This window comes from Lynx canadensis, chromosome A2, assembly GCF_007474595.2.
Source record: "Lynx canadensis isolate LIC74 chromosome A2, mLynCan4.pri.v2, whole genome shotgun sequence".
Taxonomy (NCBI): Eukaryota; Metazoa; Chordata; class Mammalia; order Carnivora; family Felidae; genus Lynx; species Lynx canadensis.
In genome coordinates, this window is record NC_044304.2 from 146,097,705 (window position 1) to 146,120,303 (window position 22,599).

Sequence of the window (22,599 nt, forward strand, 5' to 3'; positions counted from 1 at the left end):
GAGAGATTAGGGCAGTTGCCCGAGGTCTTTTAGACAGGAAGTGAGCCCATGGTCCCTGTCTCTAAACCCGGCGTTCTTTCAATGGCGTCCACACCCTTATGCGTAAGGGGGACGTGGCCCAGGGGAAGCGTGAGCGGATGGGGAGGGAGAAGGAGAGCAAAAGAAAAGACTTAAATGAGGAGGGAGGAACGGAGTGGTTTCCTGGGGCCTTCCAGCTACTCTTCTCTTTCTCCGGAGAAGGAGGACTTGATGTTCACCAGAGGCTGGCCCAGCAAACCTCCAGGGAGGAAGGAAAGCCAAGAGCCTCGTCTTCCTCTTTTCCTCTTTCCTCTTGCCGGGAGGGGATTTGCCTAGCCGTGGGGAGGGGTGGCCCTAGCTCTGTCAAGGCCCTGCGTGTGGGAGCCACATGCTGGGTCTCCCCCAGAGAGAACCTAACGCCCCTTCTCAGGCCGGGCCTGCCGGCCTTTAGGTGCTGTCCTGTCCTGAGGCTTCGGCCATGCCCGCGCACGAAGAAAGGCCTTGAAGCTCGCCTGAAGGAAGAAGCATGCAGGGGGCCCCTGGAGGAGGCGTGGGCCCTGGGCTGTCCCCTGTGGACAGGTGGACGCTCCTGGTCTTCAGCTTTATTCTGGCAGCAGCTTTGGGCCAAATGAATTTCACAGGGTGAGTGGCAGCTCCATAGTGGGGAGGAAGGGCTGCTGAGAGCTTGGGGACCAGGTGTGCCAGCAGGGAGGAGGCTGTCTTCCTGGGACCTGGTCAAAGTAGAGGGAGTTGGGACCTCACTTCCCATTCAGGTCCACAATCTCCCACTCTCACGCTCAAGGGTGGGACAAGCAGCTGTCTTACTGTCCTTCCCCACATGAGTTCTTTCTTCTTCTTCTTCTTCTTTTTGAGTTTATTTATTTATTTTGAGAGAGAGAGCACGAGTGGGGCAGGGGCAGAGAGAGGAAAGGAGAGAGGGAGAATCCCAAGCAGGCTCTGCACTGAGAGCCTGATGCGGGGCTCGAACTCATGAACCAGGAGATCATGACCTGAGCAGAAGTCAGACCCAGGCCCCCCCCCCCCCCCCCCCCGCCCCCACAGCATGAGTTCTTAATCTGCAGCCCATGGGGAAGTTTCCAGGGCTCCAAGATTCCCCTGATTCTTGCTTATATGTAAAATTGTTTATCTATTTTTTTTCCTGGGGGGATGGTTTCCTCTGATTTTGAAAACTTTTTTGAATGTTTATTTATTTTTATTAAAAAAATTTTTTTTAAAGTTTATTTATTTTTGACACAGAGAGAGCGCGCGAGCATGAGCTAGGGAGGGGCAGAGAGAGAGGGAGACACAGAATCCGAAGCGGGCTCCAGGCTCCGAGCTGTCAGCACAGAGCCCGACGCGGGGCTCGAACCCACAAACTGCGAGATCATGACCTGAGCTGAAGTCGGACGCTTAACCGACTGAGCCATCCAGGCGCCCTGAATGTTTACTTATTTTTGAGAGAAAGAGAGAGGCAGAGCGTGAGTGGGGCAGGGGCAGAGAGAGAAGGAGACACAGAATCCGAAGCAGGCCCCAGGATCCCAGCTGTCAGCTGTCAGCAGAGCCCGACATGGGGCTCGAACTCATGAGCTGTAAGATCATGATCTGAGCTGAAGTCAGATGCCCGACCGACTGAGCCACCCAAGTGCCCCTGGTTTTCTCTGATTCTTAAAGACGTTAGTAACCCCCAGAAGACTCTGTATCCCTACCATATGGATACAGTATTGTCCTCCTTTGAATACGAATAAGCATTAGGATTTTACCCCAGGCCCTCTAGGGACATGTTTCTCAGCTTCCCAGACGTCACCTAATGGAATGACCCCAAAGTATCCCCATAGTAGTGATTAGAGGGGGCTGGGTGGGGGCGGGGTTCATCCTCCCTGATATCCAAGCCAGTCAGGGAGGGAGTCAGCGGCATCCCGGGTGGCGGACACCGGAGGTCACGCGCACAGCCTCTCGCGGCCTCTCCACCGGGATGGGAAGGGCTCAGCTTCCTCTCCTATGTTAGCGTGAGGCTCATCTCCCCTTCCATGTCCTCAAGCTCTTGAGAGAAGGCTGGAAGGGGCACAGGGTTTGGACAGACCATGGCCTTTGGCCCTTGTACGAAGAGCGCTCGGGGCCACTGTTGGTCTCCCCTGCCCTCTGTATCTATTCTTTTCTCCCCTTCGTTCCTTTGGTTTTCCAGGCCTCCTCCATTCTCCCATGTTCCTGTCCCATACTTCCTCCCCTGTCTTGCTGCTGGGTTCATCACTAGTTGTGACGGGCTTTATTTAGTGGCTCGGGTGGTCTGTCCTTGGTCTGGAGCGACCGCTGTCTCATGCTGAAGGACTCGCGTGCTTCCCAGAGTGGCACGTCCTTCTGCTCAGTCTCCTCCGGCCTCCCAGCCTTCCTGCCGGGTCCCCTCAGCCTGGTCCTCAGGGTCCCCTAGCCCAGCCTTCCAGGGAGCCGTCTCAGCATCTCCTTCCACCCTCCCTGTGTCTTTCCAGAGATCAGGTTCTTCGAGTCCTGGCTAAAAATGAGAAGGAGCTTTCACTTCTCAGGGATCTGGAGGGCCTGAAGCCCCAGAAGGTGAGGACTCCTCAGGGCTGGGGAACACGTTCTCCACTTTCTTACAGTGGCCTGCATCTTCAGCCCCCTGTCCTGCTCCCCGAACCCCAAACCTGCCCCTATCATATCTGCCAAAGATCACAACACCGTGGAAAATCACATGTGGGATCTTCTTCAGGAAAGGTTGGGAACACTCGCCCGGAAAGTTGGGTGGCCTTTCTTGGCCTTCTCCTCTGTCCTAGATGGGGAGCTGCCGAGCAGACCCTGTCAGGGGCCACCTCACAAATGACTGGAGTGTCCGGAAGCCACCCGGGGAGTATATATGTCTCTGGGTGGGATGCCATGTAGTATGCAGACTGGACACGTCGGTTTCCCCCACTGAAACGGCTCAGCTTGGCGAACCTGTGTTTTATTTGGGTTCGTCCCTGTCAGCCTGAGCATTTGTTTCCGAGAACGTTTGTCCTCTGCAAGTATTCCACAATGGAAAACATTTTCTTCAACAGTTACAATAGAAGGGTTTTGTTTGAGGGCTGCCGAAGCAACCAGGTATTTCTGGATGTGGCCCAAAGCCCCTGTCCCTATTCGTTTGAGTGCCCCTATCTACTAGGACTCATAACACTTTATAACAATTGTCTCCCTTTAACAAGTTGGTGAGTAGACGTAGCATTTGGAGGTCATGGGAATGCAGGTCGGGTTCCTCCCCCCTCCCCAGGGCTTGAGGGCAGTGATGCCTCCCCCTTCTGACCAAGGTTCTTGTCCATGTGAATGCCCCGTATGATGAGCTGTCTCACTTTTAGCAACTGTTTAGGGTTCTTGGGGTCCAGGCGAAGTTGGAGTGAGGCGGGGAGCGAGGGTGCTCGGAATCGGAGAAAGAAACGCAGCTCGGGGGTTTTGTTTGCCCCCATCTCTGTGCTCGGCCTGAGGGTTTTCATTTTGGAACTGGGGCCCTTTTAACTGTCTAAGAGAAGAAGACCGTCTGCCTGTCTAAGGTGCCCACAGGATCATGTATGAGGACACACGATTAAACACATCCATTTTCCTTTCCTTTGTGACCAAGGTGGACTTCTGGCGTGGCCCAGCCAGGCCCAGCCTCCCGGTGGATATGAGAGTTCCTTTCTCTGAACTGAAAGACGTCAAGGCTTACCTGGGCTCTCACGGCCTTGCTTACAGCGTCATGATAAAGGACATCCAGGTGAGGTCCTGCCCCAGCACCACGGCTAGGGTTTCACCTTCCACGCGCCTTTCTGGTTTGAGCCCAGCCCAGAGGAAAGCAACCCAGGGCTCACATTGGACAGGTTTCTAGAGTTCCGTCTGCATTCTTGTGGACCTGCTGTAGAAGGAACGACACCTCACACTTCTCAGAGAATATTGAAAATCTAGGACAGAGCCCACGGTCGGGGGAGGGGGGACGTCCTCCTCGTGTGGTAGTGGCAGTCACTTGTGGACGAGTCCTCTTGTGGGGGGATTTGCAGCTCACAGCAGAGGAGGAGACCAGGGAGGAGGGAGACAGGAGCAAGTAGCTCGGGTCTTTCCTGGGCACCCGGGGGGAGGCAGCTCTGGAAGAGTCCCTTTGCTTTTCTGACCGTCCCCGCCGTCCTGGCTGTCCCACGACACTTGTACCGCCAGGCTCTCGGTACTAGGAGGTACCAGGCTCCTCTCCCAGGCAGGATTCTCCCAGGGGAATAGCTTTGGGAGGGCTGCACACCCACCCTTGGGTAGGACAGAGAGAGCCTTCATCCCGGCCCTGCCCGTGTCCCCACCCGCCCTGGTCGGCGCAGCTTACGGTGTCTTTTCTGAACACCGTGACATTTTATTTCTGTTGTTCTGTCTTCAAGGGTGTCCCAAGGAGGCCCCTTCCTAAAGCGCTTCTTGTGGGCACCGCGTGCTGGTTAGGCGCCTCTGGCCGCACCCCTCCACAGATGCTGTGGTGCACCTGCAGGGTCGCATCCCCAGACATTCCTCCCCAGCCACGGCGCGCTGCAGCTACCCTCTGAGGGCTCTGAGTGTGGGAACCCAGTCTCCCGGAGCGCACACACATGACATCACATGCCAAGGGATAAACGCATCAGGGGCATTCCTTTCCCGCGAACGCACCGGGCTGGGCCACTTAGATCCACGCACAGACCTTTGTCCCTCATCGGGCCCATGTGTTTGCTGCTCAGTGCGTAGGGGTGGCCTCTTTCTCTAATTAATCCCCCACAAACCCAAATGGGGAAACTCCCCGCAGACAAGACAGGGTACCACATCGAAAGAAATAGCACTCAATTCTCATTTTTCGCCCATGCGGGCATCTTCAGGTTCGCCTTTCCTCGCTTCTGCCCCGCCCTGAAAGCCCGCAGCATTTAGCCAGCAGATGCGAAGAGGTCTCTCAAAATGTTCTGTTGATTTCTGCACATCAGGAGTGGCCCCAGAGGCACCTCTGAGCCTGCCCCCTGGCTCCTCTGGAGCTGTCCTCTTCACGTTCCTCCCCTGTCGTCCCCAGGCTGGAATCCCTTCCGGGGGCGCTTTTTACTCCCTGTCAGTAGTAGATGCCCTGGACTGTCTGCCCTAACCCAGCCGGGCAGGATTTCCCCCAACACCTCGCTCTGTCTGCAGTGCATCAAGCTCCGATTGTCAGACTTAAGATCCCATTTTGGCTTGGAGGGAGCTGGGGGGGGGGGGGTAGGGGAGGCTGCCGCGTTGAGTTGATTTGTGGTGACGAGGGGGAGGGTGTCCAGGAGGAGAGAAGCTCAGAGGCGCTAACAGGAGGGGAAGGCTTTGCACCACTCAGGTTTTTGGCCTCTAGCCTTACGTTTCGTTATTGACGCACGGGCCTAATCTCTTCTGAATCTTCCGGATCTCTCTGCCGCAGCGTTTGGCGTAGCCTCTCTTGCACGGCGGGCCCTCAACGGTCTCCACAATGACTCTGTTGGCAGGTTCGGAAAGAGTGTGCCCAGACAGAGGCCTTGCTATTAGGTTGGTCTTTGTCTCCAGGGCCCCCTCTCCTGAGCCCCTCAAGGTCCAGGCTCGGGCCTCTTATCTATCTTTATGCCCTAGCGCCTTCCATGGCACCTGCCACTCGGTTGGGGCTTAATAAATGTTGGTTGAATTCACGGATGCGAAGAAAGGAAAGAAGTGAGGGTGTGTTTGCTCCGCAGCACTAGGCTGAGAGGGAGCGTGAAAAACCTTGGTGCCGGCTTCCGGCTTTCGCTTTGGCCAGGGGTGCTGGAGATTTTTGAGGAAGGGAAGTGTCCCCTGCTCCCCGCCCTGCCCACCCCCACCCCTCCCCCCTCCCCGAGCTGTGATCAGACGCGTGCTTGAGGTGGAAGAGCTGGGTTCGTTTGTTCCATCTCCTGATATGGAGATACCTACTGTGTGCAAGGTGCAGGAAACACAAAGACAGGAACTCCGGTTCCGGTTCCGTATCCAGGGGAGCCGGGTCGTGGGGGTGGGGAGTGGAGGGGAGTAAAGCAGTGATTACAATGGAGTGGATGAGCTTGCTGATGGTGCTGATGGCGTGCAGCAGGTTGCTATGGGAGCCGAGGACAAGAGGCTCTGCACGTAGGGAGGCTCTGAGAAGGCGGTAATTACGGTGCGGCTGAAGAGCAGGCGAGGGGGGGACCGGGAGGGGAAGGCCCCCCCCCCCCCCCCGCCCTGTTGGCAGTGAGGCCCGACCAGATCACAAGGGGCATCCTCTGTTGGGTGAAGAGGTCGAGATTTATCCTGAAAAATCATGGGGGAGCCATGGGAGGGCTCTGACGGGATCAGATTTGCATTTAAGAAAAAAAATCCCTCTGACAGTGACAATGTTGAGCTGGGGACAGGAGCAGGGAGAGACTGACAGGCAGGAGGGTGCTGAGGAAATTGCAGTGGGCCAGGCAAGAAATTATCTGATTCCGAGTGAGCTCTATTTGCATTTAATTTTTCTTCACCTCCCCCTTTTTTCTCAGCCCTTTGGTTTTGGTGTTGTTGTTGTTTTTTTTTTTTTTCTCTAGGATGAGTCACCATGGAAAAGCTTCACTTGAGCAATCAGCTCTGTGGATTTTAATGGCTTTTTTCTGATTACAAAATTAATAAATATTCATGTTAGATAATTTGGAAAATAGGGGAAAGCACAACGGAGAACACAAAAATCACCCGGGCTCTGAGCATCTAGAGCAAAATGCAATTTAGTGTAAATATTGCTTGGCCAATTTCCCCTTCTCTACTGGATCATTCTCATTAGCATACAAATGTAGCGTTATTTCTCTTACCCCCCAAAATCCTCTCTCGATCCCGTCCCCCCGTCTCCAGCTATCACCCCATTTCTCGGCTTCCCCGTGCAGCACAACTCTTGGAAATACGGGCCATACTTGCCACCTCCATCCTTCTCCGTGGGTGGACTGTCCACCCCTCACTTCACCAAAACTGCCCTTGACATTCGTCACCCACAGCTCCTACGTCCAACTCAGTGGCCAACTTTGAGTGCCCGTTGTTCTTCCACCTTATTTAGCCCAGCTGGTTGCTTTCTCGTCTTTGAAACATGTCCTGTCTTGGCTTCCGGGACACTGTCCTCTCCTGGATGTTGTCCCATCTAACTGGCTCTCCTTTGCATGTCATTTTCCTATTTCCCAGTTCTGTCCTTTGACTTCCCCTGGATCCTCTCATTCAAGATCATGGCGTTGGATACCTTCAGCCTCCTGAATATTCCCATACTTGCATCTCCAGCCGGACTCCTACGCTCACCCTGAACTCCAGACTCGGGTCTCCAACCGCCTCTTCCTCATTTCCACCTGCCTGCCTAACGGGCGTCTCAAATGTCACCGTTCCCAACCGAGCACCCCCCCTCAACTTGCTCCTCCACAGCCCTTCTCCATCTCAGGAAATGACAACGCCATCCTTCCGGTCACTCAGGCAAGAAGCCTGGAGTCGTCCTCAACTCCTTTCTCGCATCCCACATTCACCAAATCCCGTCAGTTCTCCCTTTATATTGTATCGTACCAGGGCACCTGGCTGGCTCAGTCGGTTGAGCGTCCAGCGTCATCTCAGGTCATGATCTCACGGTTCGTGAGTTCGCGTCCTGCTGTCAGCACAGAGCCTGCTTCGGGTCCTCTGTCCCCCTCTCTCTGCCCCTCCCCTGCCCCATCCCCTCTCTCTCAAAAATAAACATTAAAAAAGTAAATAAATAAAATGTATCTTACCATTCTATGCTACCACCTTGGGCCAGCACGCCATCAGCCCCACACCTGGATTGTTCTAAGAGTTTTCTAACTGCTGTCCCTAATTCCATCCTTGCCTCCCTGTTGCCTAGTCTCAAAACAGCATTCAGAGGGGTCCTTTAAAATTATTATTATTATATATTATATCCCATTATGTCACTTCTCTGCTTAAAGCCCTCAATGACTTCCTAACTGAGAGTAAAAGCCCAAGTCCTTAAAATGGCCCTGAAGTACAACACCCTCGTCACTGACTGCTCTCCCCTGGCTCGCTGTGCTCCAGAGACCTGGACCTCTTTACTGTCCTTGAACTTGCCTGACCCATTCCTGCCCAAGGGCCCTTGATGAGATTCACGTCTCGGGGCCTTTGCACTTACTGGTCCTTCTGAGTAGAATGCTGTTTCTGCAGATACCTGCATGACTTATTCCCTTGCTGCTTTCAAAACCTTGTTCACACGTGAGTCACCCCCCAAATTACTATCGCCCTGCCACCCTCCTCTTGCTCCTCCTCATGGCTACGTGCTAGGTGACACTCCAAACATTTTACATGTATTAACCCCTCTAAGCCTCACGGGAACCCCTTAAAGAATGTGCTCAAGGGTGTGATAACGTGACCCCCATTTTTGAAGGCACAGAGAGAGATGAATACTTTTGAGGCCCAGAGAGATTAGTGCCCCGTTAGTGATGGCGTGGAGATTTTACCAGAGGCAGCCTGGCCCCGGGCCCTGCACTCTTTGCTCCTGACCATCTGCTTCTTCCACAGTTGTCACTGTTGTTTGTGTGGGTGGTTTTAACTCTGCCTTTGGGGCAGTGAAGCCACCCGTTCAGCCTTGACCTCTGAGGGGGTCCACGCTAAGAACCCCCGGGTCTGTAGCCACCCACCACGTAGGCACAGACTGCATTTGCTACCAGCCACGCAGCTGCTACTGCAAATGTTGGGCCTGTTAGAGAAGGCCAGGGACACATGAGGAGAGGTGACTGCTGCTGTCACGGAGCGGGGGTGGGGGCGGGGGGGTGGGGAGATGCTCCCCGTTCACCGTCACCCGGAGCCGCGTCCATTTTACGTCTGCACGGCTGGAGTTCAGCGGCCGAGTGCTGGTTCCCTTCAGGCGTCAGCTTCGCCCTTCCTGGGCCTCCCGTGGCCTCCTGCCCTCCTCCATCCTGGAGGTGCTGTTCTTTGCTTAATGTTCCCGTCCTTCCTCACCCCTGTCATAAATTAATTCACACCAAGGTATTACTTTCCTTGTCAGGTTATGGCTTCCAGGGAGGCAAATGGCTTGCTTCTGAGCCGTTTCTTTTTTTTCTCTGAGAAGCCTGACAGGGCTGTAATTAGGCTTCCCTGAGCCTGTGGCAAGACTGCGTTCTCAGTTCTCCCCTCTCCCCTCTCGGCCTTGTGAAGGGAGCCAACATCTGTGTATTTTTCAGGCCAGGGTAGATTAGCGTTCTTGGGATTGGGGCCCAGCTGTGAGGGCTGAGCATTCCCAATTGGTGAGCGGGTGTCACATCCATTCACAGGGCTGTGAGGGTGTTTGGAAAGTTATTTGCAGTTTGGTGCCCATTTCCCATTTGCCCCCAAGCCGTTCTGTGGAACAAAGAATGGCCTCCTGGGAGCTGTTTACTGCTGTGGGTGTCCCTGGGCTGTGGGAAGAGCTTCCCAATTTCTCCTCCCTGTCCTCCACCTTTTCCTACCGCCTCAGGTCCTCCACCAGTCCCTAGGAAGTTCATCTCGGTGGGACTGGAGGGGGACTTCTGGGTGCGCCAGCCCCGGGCTGCTGGCTCCCTGCGGCTGCTCACCACAGCTGGTAGTGCCCGGCCCAAAGTGATGGGCACACCCTGGTCACGGTGGGCTGCTGAGATTTCCGTTGGTTTCCTGGGAGAAGACAAGTCCCTTTTGTTAGAGTGTCCCGGGGTGGTGCCTGTGCCAGCAAGGGTCAAGGCTCCTCCAGGCTTCCTTACTTGCCCAGCAATCCCAGCTTTGCCCAAGTGGGAATGTACCCAGCTTAGCTAATTCAGCCAGAAAACATTGCAATCACAATTGCCTAACGTGTGGTCGGTGCTCAAAAAGAAAAGAAAATGAGGCCCAAGCAGCGATTTCCAGTCCCATTTTTAAATCTGTGAACTTGAGGGTTGTGAGCAAGCTGACTGGGGCAGCAGGGTGAGTGGGCACTTGACAACGGCCTCGTCTGCGGGGGATGGTGGTGATGCCTCTTTTCCAGCCCTGGGACTGAAGAGTCCGTGGCTGCTACTTTATTTTAGCCATTGGGCCTTTTTGTTTTTGTTTTAGTATTATTTATTCCCTAGAAGATTTTACTTATTGAAGTAGTAGAAGCATGCTGCCAAAATATAAAAATAGGGAACATTTAAAAATTGCTTGAAATCATAATCTTTCTATCCTAACAAGCATTGTTTTCATAGAGGTATTTTCTGACATTTTATTGTCTTATTTTTCTATGCTCAGGGTATTGCTTTTTTGTTATTTTTTTTTCAAATAGTTTTTAAAAATGTTTTACTTTTATTTATTTTGAGAGAAAGAGAAAGAAAGCAAGTACAAGCTGGGGAGAAGCAGAGAGAGAGAGAGAGAGAGAGAGAGAGAGAGAGAGGGAGAGAGAGAATCCCAAGCAGGCTCTGTGCTGTGAGCGCGCAGCCCGACGTGGGGCTCGATCCCATGAACCATGAGATCATGATCTGAGCCAAATTCAAGAGTTGGACTCTCAACTGACTAAGCCACCCAGGCACCACACTTTTTTGCTATTTCAGAACACCTTTTAATTGCAAGAATAGTATGATGGATTTTTCACCTGTTAACATTTTACACATTTTTTTGCCCTCTCTGTACACACACACACACACATATACATACCTACACACACACACAGATAAACATACAGTTGACCCTTGAACAACCTGGGTTTGAACTGTGTGGATATACGTGGATTTTTTTTTTTTTTTGATAAATACAGTACAGTACTATAAATGTATTTTCTCTTTCTTATGATTTTCTTAATAATATTTTCTTTTCTGTAGCTTGTTTTATTGTAAGAATATAATATATAACACATATAACGTACAAAATATGTGTTAATTGTCTGTTTATGCTATTGGTAAGGCTTCTGGCCAACAGCAGGCTATTAGTAGTTAAGTTTTTTGGAAGTCAAAAGTTATGTGTGGATTTTCAACTGTGGGAGAGTTGGTGCCCCTAACCCTCTCATTGTTCAAGGGTCAACAGTATATACCTATAGGTATGCATATCTATCTATGTGTGTGTATATATGTTTGTTATTTAGTATTACATATAATACATACATTTATTATTCTAATTCACCTTTAGTGTTGATAGCTAGCCAGCCTTAAGGAAGCCAAGGCTAGGAATAGGATGTCTGGGTTCTTACCTCACCTTTGCCCCTTGTTGGCTTTGCCATTAAGTCCCTTCACCTCTCCAATCTGTTTTATCTCTGAAACATGAATAGTGAATTCCTGCCCTGTCATTTGGTCATCTGACCAGACCAATGGAGACAATGAGGATAAGCATGCCTGGTAAAGTGAAAGGCTCTGCCTGAAGCAAGACATTATCAAGACTCCCTTGTGTGACTTCGGGTTGAGGTCTTCTGCTTTCCCAGCACCCTTTGTGGCAGAGAGGCCGAGGCACCTCCCATGCTGCTGGTCAGTGCAGAGTCCTGGGGTGCCTCTATCCCTGGGTGCCAGTGTAAGGGTATGAGCCTGGGGTGAAGGGCACTTGCCCACCTCACTGAATCCCAAGCTGGGAAAAGTGTCCCAGAATGATGTGGGAGGGCAACCCAATCCAACCGTATGCCCCCCCCATGGTCAGTGGGAAGTACTGCGTGTGGGCGGAGTACCAACTCCAAATGATACCCAGGACATTGCTTTTGGTTCATCCATACTTGTGTTTAAGAGGCAGTTAAGACAGCAAGTAAAAGATTGTTGGCATATTAGTTCTATAATTATTTGGATCAGCTTGCTCCATAGTTGGTTTCCCAAATGGCCTGGATATTAGTTGTGTAGGCTACCCCCCGGGGGTAGCGTAGAGTGGGTCAGGGGGGCCCTCTGCTCCCCCAGGGGGTCAGCTTGAGCCTTGACTCAGCAGTGTTCATAGAGGGCAAAAACAATGTTGGCAATAGATCACGAGCACTCTTCTAAAATACTTTCATATCCCTTATTACATTTTATCCTATGAGCTGGGCAGGGCAAGATATTGCTATCCTAATTTCCATGCTGAGGAAACTAAGGCCAAGGCTCCACAGCAAGTTGGTGGCAGACTTGGAATGCAGCTCTCCGGACTCCTCGCCCCGTGCTCATTTGGGAAACGGAGGCATGAACACCAGCTGGCCAAGCAGAATCATCCAGCAACCGGCATCTCCTCCCATTGCGCAGCTCACACTCATGGTGGCTCGTTCTCCTGTGTCGGTGGTGTCTTTGTGCGCGGCCCAGACGATGCGGGGTTCGGAAGAGGCCTGCCTGGCCCGGTTCTCCCCTTCCCTTCCAGTATGTGCTCTTGTCTCCTAGGTGCTGCTGGATGAGGAGAGAGAAGCCATGGCCAAATCCCGCCGGTTGGAGCGTAGCACCAGCAGCTTTAGTTATGCCTCTTACCACACCCTGGAGGAGGTAGGTCTGCCCAGTTGAGCTGCGGGCTCTCTTGTCCCTTTGGGCCCTCAGGGTCTCCCGACTCAGGCAGAGACTAATGAAAGACTCTGAAGTCCACGGGAGAGTGTGAAATGACTCTGGGGGAGTCTCTGGAGAGCAGAGCAGACACTGGGTGAAGGTCTGTCAGACAGACAGCTTCAAACAGGTCCAGAAGCCAGGATCCATATAGAGATAGAGAGAACTCAACAGTACAGCCCAGGGCAGGTCCGGGACTGAGGAAAGGTCTACTAGGCAGAACACTGAGGTAGGGATGCATCACTGGCCAGAGCAGAGCAGGTAGTGGCATCTCCAAATCCAGCACTGTGGCTGGGGACTCAGGGGTCTTGACTTCTCCACAAGCATTTCTGGTGTCAAGTGGCCCCAGCTGTGGGTCCTGGAGCATGGAAGGGACAGGAAGCCAGGCACATTGGAGAGCCATTTTGTAGAATAGAACAGAGTTGCCTCAGTTGGAGACAATTCTTGCTCCCAGTTACAGCCCGCCTTTCTGGACACCCAGCCCAGAAAGAAACTCAAGGCATAGGTTCCATTTTCATGAAAAAGATGTGATGGGATTGATATTGTCCCCTCTGGTATCGCTGTCATTACTCTCCCGTTTCACATGGCCTGGAATAGAAGATCCATTTTTTCCCATATGTTTGGTAATTCAATTATGTACATTGAAAGAGTGAGGGAAGGGGTTAATATGGCCTGTCAGTATTTATTGACATCCAAGATAAATAGTCCTGCCTTCAAACGGCTTAGAATCTCTAAGGGCCGAGAAGACCAAAACAGCTGGGTCTGTGGGGTCTGTCAAACGGACTGAATGGGCCAAGAGAGTGGAAGCAAAAGAAACTTCCACCCTGAGAGCCTTGCAGGTTGACCCTGGGGACTGGGCAGGGTGAGGACACTCCTCTTCCAGAAAGAGGCTCAGCTCTGCACAGGGCCAGTTGCCTTCGACACCAGCTCCACGTCTTTGATGTGTGCAGTTCTCCTGCTGGGTCCTTTTAGACCCTCAAGGGAGGTGGGACAGCACTGGGAGGGTGGGGTGGGAGAAGGAGGATATCCGGGGAGAGCCTGGGCCCCGCGCCTCCCTGCCTCCCTGCCGGTCTGACAAACTTCATTCCTTTCAGATATATAGCTGGATCGACAACTTTGTGGCCGCGCACTCAGATATAGTCTCAAAAATTCGGATTGGCCACAGCTTTGAAAATCGGTCCATTGTTGTCCTGAAGGTAAAAGCGGGCAGTGTTGACCACCAGACTCTACAGTGAGAGCCCCTGGCATGAGACTGAACTCACGTAGGGTCATGGCAGGGTGGGAGTTTTAGGGACAGAGAAGATGTGTATACTCCTGCCCTGAGGTGACCCACAGCTTTGGGGCTGTGGTGTTCAGGGACCTACTCTCGTAGGTATGGACAGGTGATGGTGCAGCGACCTGGCAGGTCCTGGGTCAGGAAGTAGGTGGGAGGGTTGCAAAGGAGATGGAATTGCAGGGTGGTGGTCATCACCCTGGTCTTGGGAGGTGAATGCGGGTGAGTCAGCGTTCTCCCTATTCCCTTGGTTGCTTCATCTGTGAAATGGGAAGGGAGATAAATAGAGGCCTCATTTACAAATGATTGAGGTCATCTGGCTCAGGCAGCCCCACAGATAGGCCCGAGTCTGTGGGGAGACCTCCCAGCCCTTCACGGGGGCCACTGGAAACAGTTGGAGCAAACTTGACGGCGGCAATGGCCTTGGTCATGAAGAAGGCAGGATAGGTAGGAGTGTGGAGTCGAGCCAAGCCAAAAACAAGTCTTAGTATGTGCCCTAAAGGGCCCCCTCAAGGCACTTGACGTCCAGCTCTCAGACAAGACGGCGCTCCGGCTCTCGACAGCCCTGGGGGACTCTTCCAGAGGGCCAAGTGTTCTCATCTAACTTGGGACTTGACCTCCTCATTCCCTGCTTTGATTTCCCCCAGGGGCTGTCCGTGTCCTCTCTTTAATGTGGCCTAGGACCTTGCTACTCAGAGTGGGGTCCTGGCACCTGCAGCAGCACCCCCGGGAGCCCGTTAGAAACGCCCAACCACAGACCCCTCCCCAGACCTACTGACTGAGAATCTGCATTTTCGTGAGATGCCGGGGGATTCGTGTGCCCTTTAAAATTTGAGAAACACTAGTCTCAGACACTTTCAAGCCTGGGAAGCTCTGTGCTTCCAGCTGGATCACCTTGCTTCCCCAGTGCACCACTGTGTCACCGGGGCTCCCACACGTGTGCACTTCATGGACCCATGCACAAGTCCCTGCATATACAGCCCCTGTCTCGGGACACAGGGCCGCCCCAGGCAGTGCCCGTACACCTGGGGCCACCTTCTGGGAGCCGAGGGACAGCTCTGCAGCTGTCTCCATTCAAACCTGTTGGGGACCCGGTGCTTTTACCCAGTTTAGCACTGGAGGACCTCAGCGCCGGGCCATCTGGATCGACACTGGAATCCACTCCCGGGAGTGGATCACCCATGCCACTGGCATCTGGACCGCCAAGAAGGTCAGCACAGATGATGGGGGTGGGGCTGGGGTGGCGGCTACTCGACTATTTTAGGGCGCCCCTGGTTGCGAGATTGTACTTGGCTTGTTTAAACCTCCGCCTTCTAGTTGTTTAACCTCCAAGCCCACAAAGAATGTATCTGATGGCCTGATGCCACCCCTGCCTGCGGCCACTGGCTGTGCAGAAGTCCTGATCTACCTCAGAGGAGGGCCTGCCCGCGCCTCCCATCCCTCACCCTGTACCCACTCCGCCCTGGCCTGCAGATTGTCACTGAATATGGCAAAGACCGCACGCTGACGGACCTACTGAACGCCATGGACATCTTCATGGAGATCGTCACCAACCCTGATGGGTTTGCGTTTACCCACAGCATGGTGAGGACATTCGGGAGGGAGAGGGTCGGGGGTCAGGGTCAGCTCTGGGGGGCGGGGCGTGCAGGAACGGTCACTGTGGCTTTGGGAAGCTGAGCCGAGGTTCACTGGGGGCTGGCTCCTCAGGGGCTCCTGGTGGAGAGTCTCACGAAGGCAGGCAGGTGACTCAGGTACTGCAGCTGCGACTCAACCCCTGTCCTGCTGCCCAGGGAAGGCCACTGTTGGCAGCCTGTCCTCGGGCCTCCCCCCACACCACAGCTTTAACCATAGGTGATCCGCAGTCTTGGCCCAGTCTCGTAGCAGCCCCATCCTGCCCTAGACATTCCTTCCTTTTGCCCCTCTCTGTCCCACCAGACACCCCCCACCCCTTCCTAGGACAGGATGTCGGAGGCTTCCATCCCTGGGAAAGGGGTGAATGTCCCCCGCCCTGGGCTTTTCAGAACCGCCTGTGGCGGAAGAACAAGTCCACCAGACCTGGAATCTTCTGCATCGGTGTGGATCTTAACAGGAACTGGAAGTCAGGTTTTGGAGGTATGGCAATCTGCTGGACCTGGGGGCAGGGCTGGAGAAGGACGTCTTGGCACGTCTCTCACACAGTCAGGTTATGTGGACTCATAACCGGAGAGGCAATGTAGTTAGTTAACGCGAGTGAGTCATGGCAGGAACAGGCAAGCACACGCCTAGGATTGGCTGTGCGATATGGGGAGGGGTTGCACATGCGTGGGCAACGTACGCATCCGCTCCAGCTTCGTGGGAAACGCGGGAAACGGCTCCTTGCTGCAGGGGTCAAATCCTAAATACGGCAGGGAAAGGTACAAGAGAGTCTTCAGGTTGTCCCTTCAGGAGCGACAAGATAGTCTTGCTGGTTGTTCAAACCCTAGAGTTTATATGCCCCCCAGATCTCTCCAGCCCTTCCTTGTAGGGAGCCCACCAAGAGAAAATGCCTTCAAACTCATTTCCCGAGAGTCATGACCTGAAATTTGCCCTCTGGGGAGGCCAGAACAGTAGTTTAAATCTAAAATAAGCCAAGTTCTTATCACTGACACTGTCTGGAGCCTGGTTTTTACTTGCGACCCAGTTGCTTCGTAATCCTGGGCTGATGGACTGGTGCGTACCTGCAGGGCCGTATTGCTTCCAGGCAGAGGTGGGCAGCTTCCTCTCAAGTTCTTGGTGTTCTTCCTGATTATCACCCTTACCACACCGGGGACGTAGGGATTAGATGGGGAAACTGAGGTCTCCAGAAAGCCTCGGGACTAGTATGTGGACCCTGGGAATGCAGCGATGTGATGAATGGGATCCTGGGTCTGGCCAAGACAGGTTGCGTGGGCACCCCCTATTCTGGGGGGCGTGGTGGGGTCGGAGTTTGGCTCCACAGGAGGCAGTGCCATTGCCGTTGAAAAGCAGACCCGCAGATGGATGGCCAGACCAATGAGACAGAACATTGTAGATCTGCCCATCGCTGAAAATCTAGCTTCTTTCAGTCTGTTTTCATTGAAAAATAAGCATCTAAAGCATCCAGAGCAAGGCGCTCAGCCCATGGTGTGGGGGCTGCCTGAGGATCTGGCACTGTGTGTGTAACCACTTGTGTAAGGGAACACAACCGTGTAAAAATGGGTGTGTTCACCTTCAAATGACCAGCCCCTTTGCCCCAAGTTGCAATCCGCGAGGGCCCCTCAGAACCGGCTGCAGTGAGTACCCATGGACCCTGAGACAGACTGGCTAGCAGAAAGACAAATTACCTTTTAAAGAAAATAACTTTTGTGTGTTTCACCACAGGGGGCTGGAGGAAATCAGTATATATACAATGTAAAAAAAAAAAAAAAATGTATGGAAAAAAAAGAAAAAAAGCCCAGAGGGGACAAAAAGCTCCCATAATCCCACCACCCAAAGATTACTGCTTTTAATAATTTACCATGTCCTTCCAGAGATTTCCCCTTGCTACAAATTACATTTTCAGAGAAGGAAAAATAAATAGCTAATGAATCCATTAGCAGGTACTTGTGACACAGGCAGGCTCAGAGGACTTTGACTATGAACGTCAGAGAGAGGCAGGCAGCTAATTCCCATTTGGTCAGGGGAAGATTAGTTTATGCTGCTTAGCTCAAACCAGAACTAATGGCCTGAAGTGTTTCTCCATATTTGGGCAAAGCCACCTGGTCGTTGGCAGGGGAACCGCTTTCCTTGCGTGGGCTGCAAACGCAGACAAAGCTTTCAGCCTCCCCCGCTCTGCTCATCTGTTGCTGTTTGTCATTCATCAAGTGTAGCAGGTGCAGAAGCTCCCGGCAGACACAACAAACAGGGCCACTGTCCAGCCTGTGGGGCCGCTCCTCACCCTTGCTTCCTGCAGGCACATCCCCTTCTCACCAGGGTCCCCGCCCCGGGCGAGGACCCGCAGACCGAGGGGGTCTCGCTCCCCGGTGACAGAATTGCCTCCGGGCCTGCCTGTGGACAGAAATAGTGTGTGTCTGGGTTGGTGACTCAGGCTGGAAGATTTTGTTTATGGTTTTATCATTGCCTTAATTTAATTGCTGCATAATGAGTAATCTGTAGACCATCCCTCCCACTCACGCTGCCCTCCCCTGCGCTCTTGGGGAGGACCGGTTTGCTGCAATCCTAGTGCAGCATCCGAACCAGTCCATGGGCCAGGCCCCCCAGTCCTGGGGCCAGTGCACTGCCCTGAGGGTCTGGGGGCGGGGGGTCCTCTGGCATCCTTGGGAGGCTCCAGAAGTTGGGGTGATCCCTGACCTCTGCATTGGGCTTGTGCGCAGTCATTTCAGGAAGGAGGAAGAAGAGGAAGAACAGGGATGGCTCCTTCCAAATAACCCCCAAATCTTGACCAAGCCACAGCCCAGCCCCCCAGGACGTGGCCCCTGGGGAGGGCAGGCAGACAGAAGAGGAAGAAAAGAAATGGAGAGCAAAGAATCTAGGAGATAGGAGCAAGTGAAATTTGCGAACAGAATAGAAGGTCAGTTCCTCTTTGTCCTCTCCCCCAACTTAGGTCCCCAAGAAGAATCGTCAAAGGCTCTTTACATCTGTGGCTCCCAGACCAGCTTCAGGCAGCTATGGGGATCTAGTCTCTCTCTTTTTGGCCCCAAGTTCGTGTTGCTCCTGGGGCCACAGCTGTGGCAAAGCTTGAGCAGGTGCTAAGTCTGAGCGCTCAACTGACCAAGTTTTCCGCATGGCAGTGGACAGTCGGCAGAGAAGGGTCAGCTCGTAGGGGTGGCTGCTCATTGAGGAAGCCAGGGTTGGAGACCTAGAGTTTCTTCTGAAGGCAGCTGCCGAAGAAGGCCCACTTTTCTAATGGAACACGTGAGGACTTAACCAAAGGACAAGCCGGGGAAGCTCTCTACAGGGCAAGAGAGTCGCTGAGTCGACCCTCTAAGACTAGGGTTTGTGATAAATACCCATCCAAATCTCAGCGGCTTAATATAGTAAAAGTTTGTTTTTCATGCACAGGAAGCTCAATGTGGGTAGGTGACTCTCCTTGGCAGCTTTCTCCCAATCGTGAGAGAAGGATCCGGGATGCTTCCTCCATCTAGAGGTTTTTGCTTTCAACCACATAGACTGAGGAGAGTGTGGAGAAGTCATGCCTGCTCTTACCAGCCTCCAGCTAGAAGTGACACCTCATTACTGCTCACATTCTCGTTGGCCAGAAGTGGTCACATGGCCTCAACCAGACTGCAAAGGAGGCTGGGAAATGTGGAGGAGCAGCTGGATATTTTGTGAGCATTAAGTGTCTTTCCCAAGCCTTGGAATTTGAAGCCTCTGCGTGCTTTTCTTTTTCTTCCAGGAAATGGTTCTAATAACAACCCCTGCTCTGAGACTTATCGTGGGCCCTCCCCTCAGTCGGAGCCAGAGGTGGCTGCCATCGTGGACTTCATCACATCCCACGGGAACATCAAGGCTCTGATCTCCATTCACAGCTACTCTCAGATGCTCATGTACCCTTACGGCCACTCACCGGAGCCTGTTCCAAACCAGAAGGAGTTGGTGAGCTTGGCTGCTGGGGGCTTGGGGGAGGCATCAGGCAGGCTCCCACAGGGTTGAGGCCCTCACTCTGAAACAAGGGTCTGGACCAGTTGACCCCATGGTAGGAAGGAGAGGAGAGCTTGTTGTGCTCACATGAGGTCAAGTTCAAAGCCGGAGGTGCTGTGCTCCCTTCTCGTGAGAGTCACCTGCATATCCTACTTCCAGGACTCCTGAGTTCCCGTTTCTCAGCAGCTGGTGAGGGTGTGGGAGCACGGGGAGCCCCGGCCTCTCACCCTCTGGACGTAATCTCGCAGAACGATCTTGCCAAGGACGCAGCGCAGGCCCTGTATGAGGTCCACGGGATCCAGTACATTTATGGCAGCATCAGCACCACCCTCTGTGAGTGAGCCTTGCCCTGGCTGCTGCTTTCGGCACCACATCCACCGGGGGGGGTGGGCGGGTGCAGTCTCTTTGCCGACTGGCAGCACTGGTTGGCCACAGGGCCATAGGTCTGACCGGGCTGAGTCAGAGCTGGTTTCCAATCGGAATAGAGGGGTGAGTGGTGGCACCCAGAAACAGGCAGCTGCTTCTCTGCAGCACTAATTAATGTCCAACTCCCAATGCCTGGCTCTGTGATGGTCCCTGAGAGAGGAGATCCTAAGGGTGGTGGCCTCGAGGAGCTTTCCCTTTGCCGGGGGGAGAGAATGGGGAGAGAGGGCAGGGGGTGGCCCAGGTTGAGGCCTGGGTCAGGAAGCTTGATGTTGTCCGGGGTGAGTTGGGGTCAAGCTCCCAGGGCCCACTTACCACTCAGGATGCCTCTTAGCAAAACACCCTATTCTTCCTTTGCGGGGGCGGGGATTTCTTTGCCCTTTTTTTTTTTTAAATTTTTTTTTCATTGCCCTTTTACATCCAGATGTGGCCAGCGGGATCACTGTCGACTGGGCCTATGACAATGGCATCAAGTTCTCCTTCACCTTCGAGCTCCGGGACACGGGGCGCTATGGCTTCCTGCTGCCGGCCTCCCAGATCATCCCCACGGCCCAGGAGACGTGGCTGGCGCTTCGGACCATCATGGAGCACACCTTGAATCATCCCTACTAACAACACCACCGAGGACAGAGCGGGAAGGTTCATTCCCTTCCCCGAGGACCGGGGCTCCTCCTGAAACCCAAGTGATGCCTCCTGTTCCCCACACCCCAACCCTGACCCCTTAGGAGATAAATACAAGTTTGAACAGGCTTGATGGCCTCCGGGGCTGGCCACCAACCCCTTTGGGCTCGCATTGAGGTGGGGAGAGGGGCACTTGAAACGCCTCTTCAGTCCCCAGGTACTCAGGAGGGTTGAGGGGCCAGCCGACCTTACACTTGCTCCTCCTGCAAATGTGGGTCCTCCAGGCCCACGGCAGACAACGCACCTGCTGGGGGCTGCTAGTAGGCACATTGTCCCCTTGGTGTTTACATCCTAAGATGATCCTGGAGGGGACAATGTTTGATCAAAAGGAGTGGCTCTCCGGTGGCGACATTTCCGGCACCTTGAGGGAGAGGTGGGGACAGACAGGCAGCTTCCTCCTCTTCCTGCTTCATTTCCTATGTTGGTAGGGGTCAGGGGTTCATTTCAGACTCCCCCTCTTTGAAGATCCTATTCACCCTCTAAAGGAGAGTGAACAAGTCACTGGTTTGTGACCTGCGCCTCCTGGGCACCCTCGCAGTCTCCGCTGGTCCTGGACAGAGTCACGGCCAGTCAGGGCCAGCACGGCGAAGCCCCACACATCCAGGGAGAGGAAATCCTCTTTTCCCCCCCTCTTTGCCACAGTCACCATGGTTGTCCTGCGCTGAGCGGTTAGTCCCGGCCCGGCATTTACTAAGTAAGCACTTTATTTAAGGGAGAGAAGGGAGAATATTTTGAGATAGAAGAAACAAGATGCACCCCCTCCCAATCCTGCGGTTTCTTTATTTCTTTATTTTTTTTAGATTTATTTATTTATTTATATTATTTATTTTGAGAGAGACAGAGACAGCATGAGCAGGGGAAGGGCAGAGAGAGAGAGAGAGAGAGAGAGAGCATCCCAAGCAGGCTCCACGCTTGGCAACGCAGAGCCCGACACGGGGCTCAAACTTAACGAAACCACGAGATCATGACCTGAGCCAAAACCAAGAGTTGGACGCTTAACCGACGGAGCCTCCCAGGCGCCCCTCCTGAGGTTGTTCCTAATACTTTCGCCTTCCTCCATCCCCGGGGAGCAGAGATAGTGGGTCTGTTTGCCCCGCCCTCAGGGCAAGGCAGGTACTCTGAAGAAGCTGGAGGTCAACAGCAACGCTGGGTGGGTCTGTGCACGTCTGAGGCAGAAAGCGAGACTTTCATTTGCAAGGGCCAGACTTTGGTTTTGTTGCAAAGGAGGAGGATGGTGGGTGCCCGGGAGCTGGCCCCTGCAGGACACAGAGCACGGAGTTTTACTCTAAATCGCACACATGGAAGAAAGGAGGGTGAAGTGAGAACAAGTCCCTCTTTCCACCCTAAAAGGAGATAGAGGTTAAATTGGTAGATGGAGGGGATGGGTAGTGATCAGAACTCTAGGTAAGGCCCAGGTCCGAAAGGGCAATGAAGGAGCAGGTTAACAATGGCCGAGCCAAGGGGTCTAGGCAGGTTATTAGAGTGTACCCACGAGGCCGGGTACACTCTGAGCTGCGTAGCGCTCTGAGCAAAGAAATGGTGAGGAGGCCCGGGGTGGAAGCAAGAAGGCCGAGCCCGGGGGCCATGTGGCCATCGGCCATGGTGGCACGGTGGCCATCGACTGGGGATGCCTGTGCCCAGGACCTGCCATGCCATGAGGAGGCCTGAGCAAGTCAGGGTAATGAACACCTGAAGAACCCAGATCCTCTCCAGGGGAAGAGCCAAAGGAAGGGAAGATCCCGATTTGCGCTGTGGTTTCTCCCAGGAGACAGATTTTTTTTTTAAAGCTGGAAGTGATTTGAGCGAGCTAGCATTTCCAAGCTAAAGTTTTCTGCTATTAGCGGGAATATGAGGCCATGGGCTAAATTAGTATAAGCTACAGATAAATAAAGCAAGTTATACCTTTGTACACCGGAGTGCGTGATTATAACTTTTGTACCCTCTGTGCAAATATTTTAATTTCGGCCTCTTGGGGAGGATATTATCAGTGTTTAAAAGATTTTTTTTTCTTAATGTTCTTATTTATTTTTGAGAGAGAGAGACAGAGCATGAGCAGGGGAGGGGCAGAGAGAGAGGGAGACAGAATCCGAAGTAGGCTCCAGGCTCCGAGCTGTCAGCACAGAGCCTGACGTGGGGCTCGAACCCACGGACTGTGAGATCATGACCCGAGCTCAAGTCGGACACTTAACCGACTGA

The 22,599-nt window shown here is 53.3% G+C and overlaps 1 protein-coding gene across 1 annotated transcript; it reads left to right on the forward strand.

Moving 5' to 3' along the window:
* Window positions 1-544: 544 nt before the first annotated feature.
* Window positions 545-21,171, forward strand: CPA5 (carboxypeptidase A5). The gene is made up of 11 exons (XM_030308449.2): window positions 545-660; window positions 2,502-2,583; window positions 3,620-3,754; window positions 12,258-12,356; window positions 13,505-13,606; window positions 14,792-14,893; window positions 15,157-15,267; window positions 15,705-15,795; window positions 19,055-19,254; window positions 19,548-19,632; window positions 20,147-21,171. The coding sequence occupies exons 1-11, from the start codon at window positions 545-547 to the stop codon at window positions 20,332-20,334; spliced, it is 1,311 nt and encodes a 436-aa protein (XP_030164309.1). The 3' UTR covers window positions 20,335-21,171.
* The last annotated feature ends 1,428 nt before the right edge of the window (window positions 21,172-22,599 follow it).

Excerpts from the sequence above, each read along its gene's own strand:
- CPA5 (XM_030308449.2), top strand. The coding sequence starts at position 545 with ATGCAGGGGGCCCCTGGAGGAGGCGTGGGCCCTGGGCTGTCCCCTGTG. Across the intron at positions 15,268-15,704 it reads TTGCGTTTACCCACAGCATG|AACCGCCTGTGGCGGAAGAA; the intron begins GTGAGGACATTC and ends TGGGCTTTTCAG. Across the intron at positions 15,796-19,054 it reads CTGGAAGTCAGGTTTTGGAG|GAAATGGTTCTAATAACAAC; the intron begins GTATGGCAATCT and ends TTTTTCTTCCAG.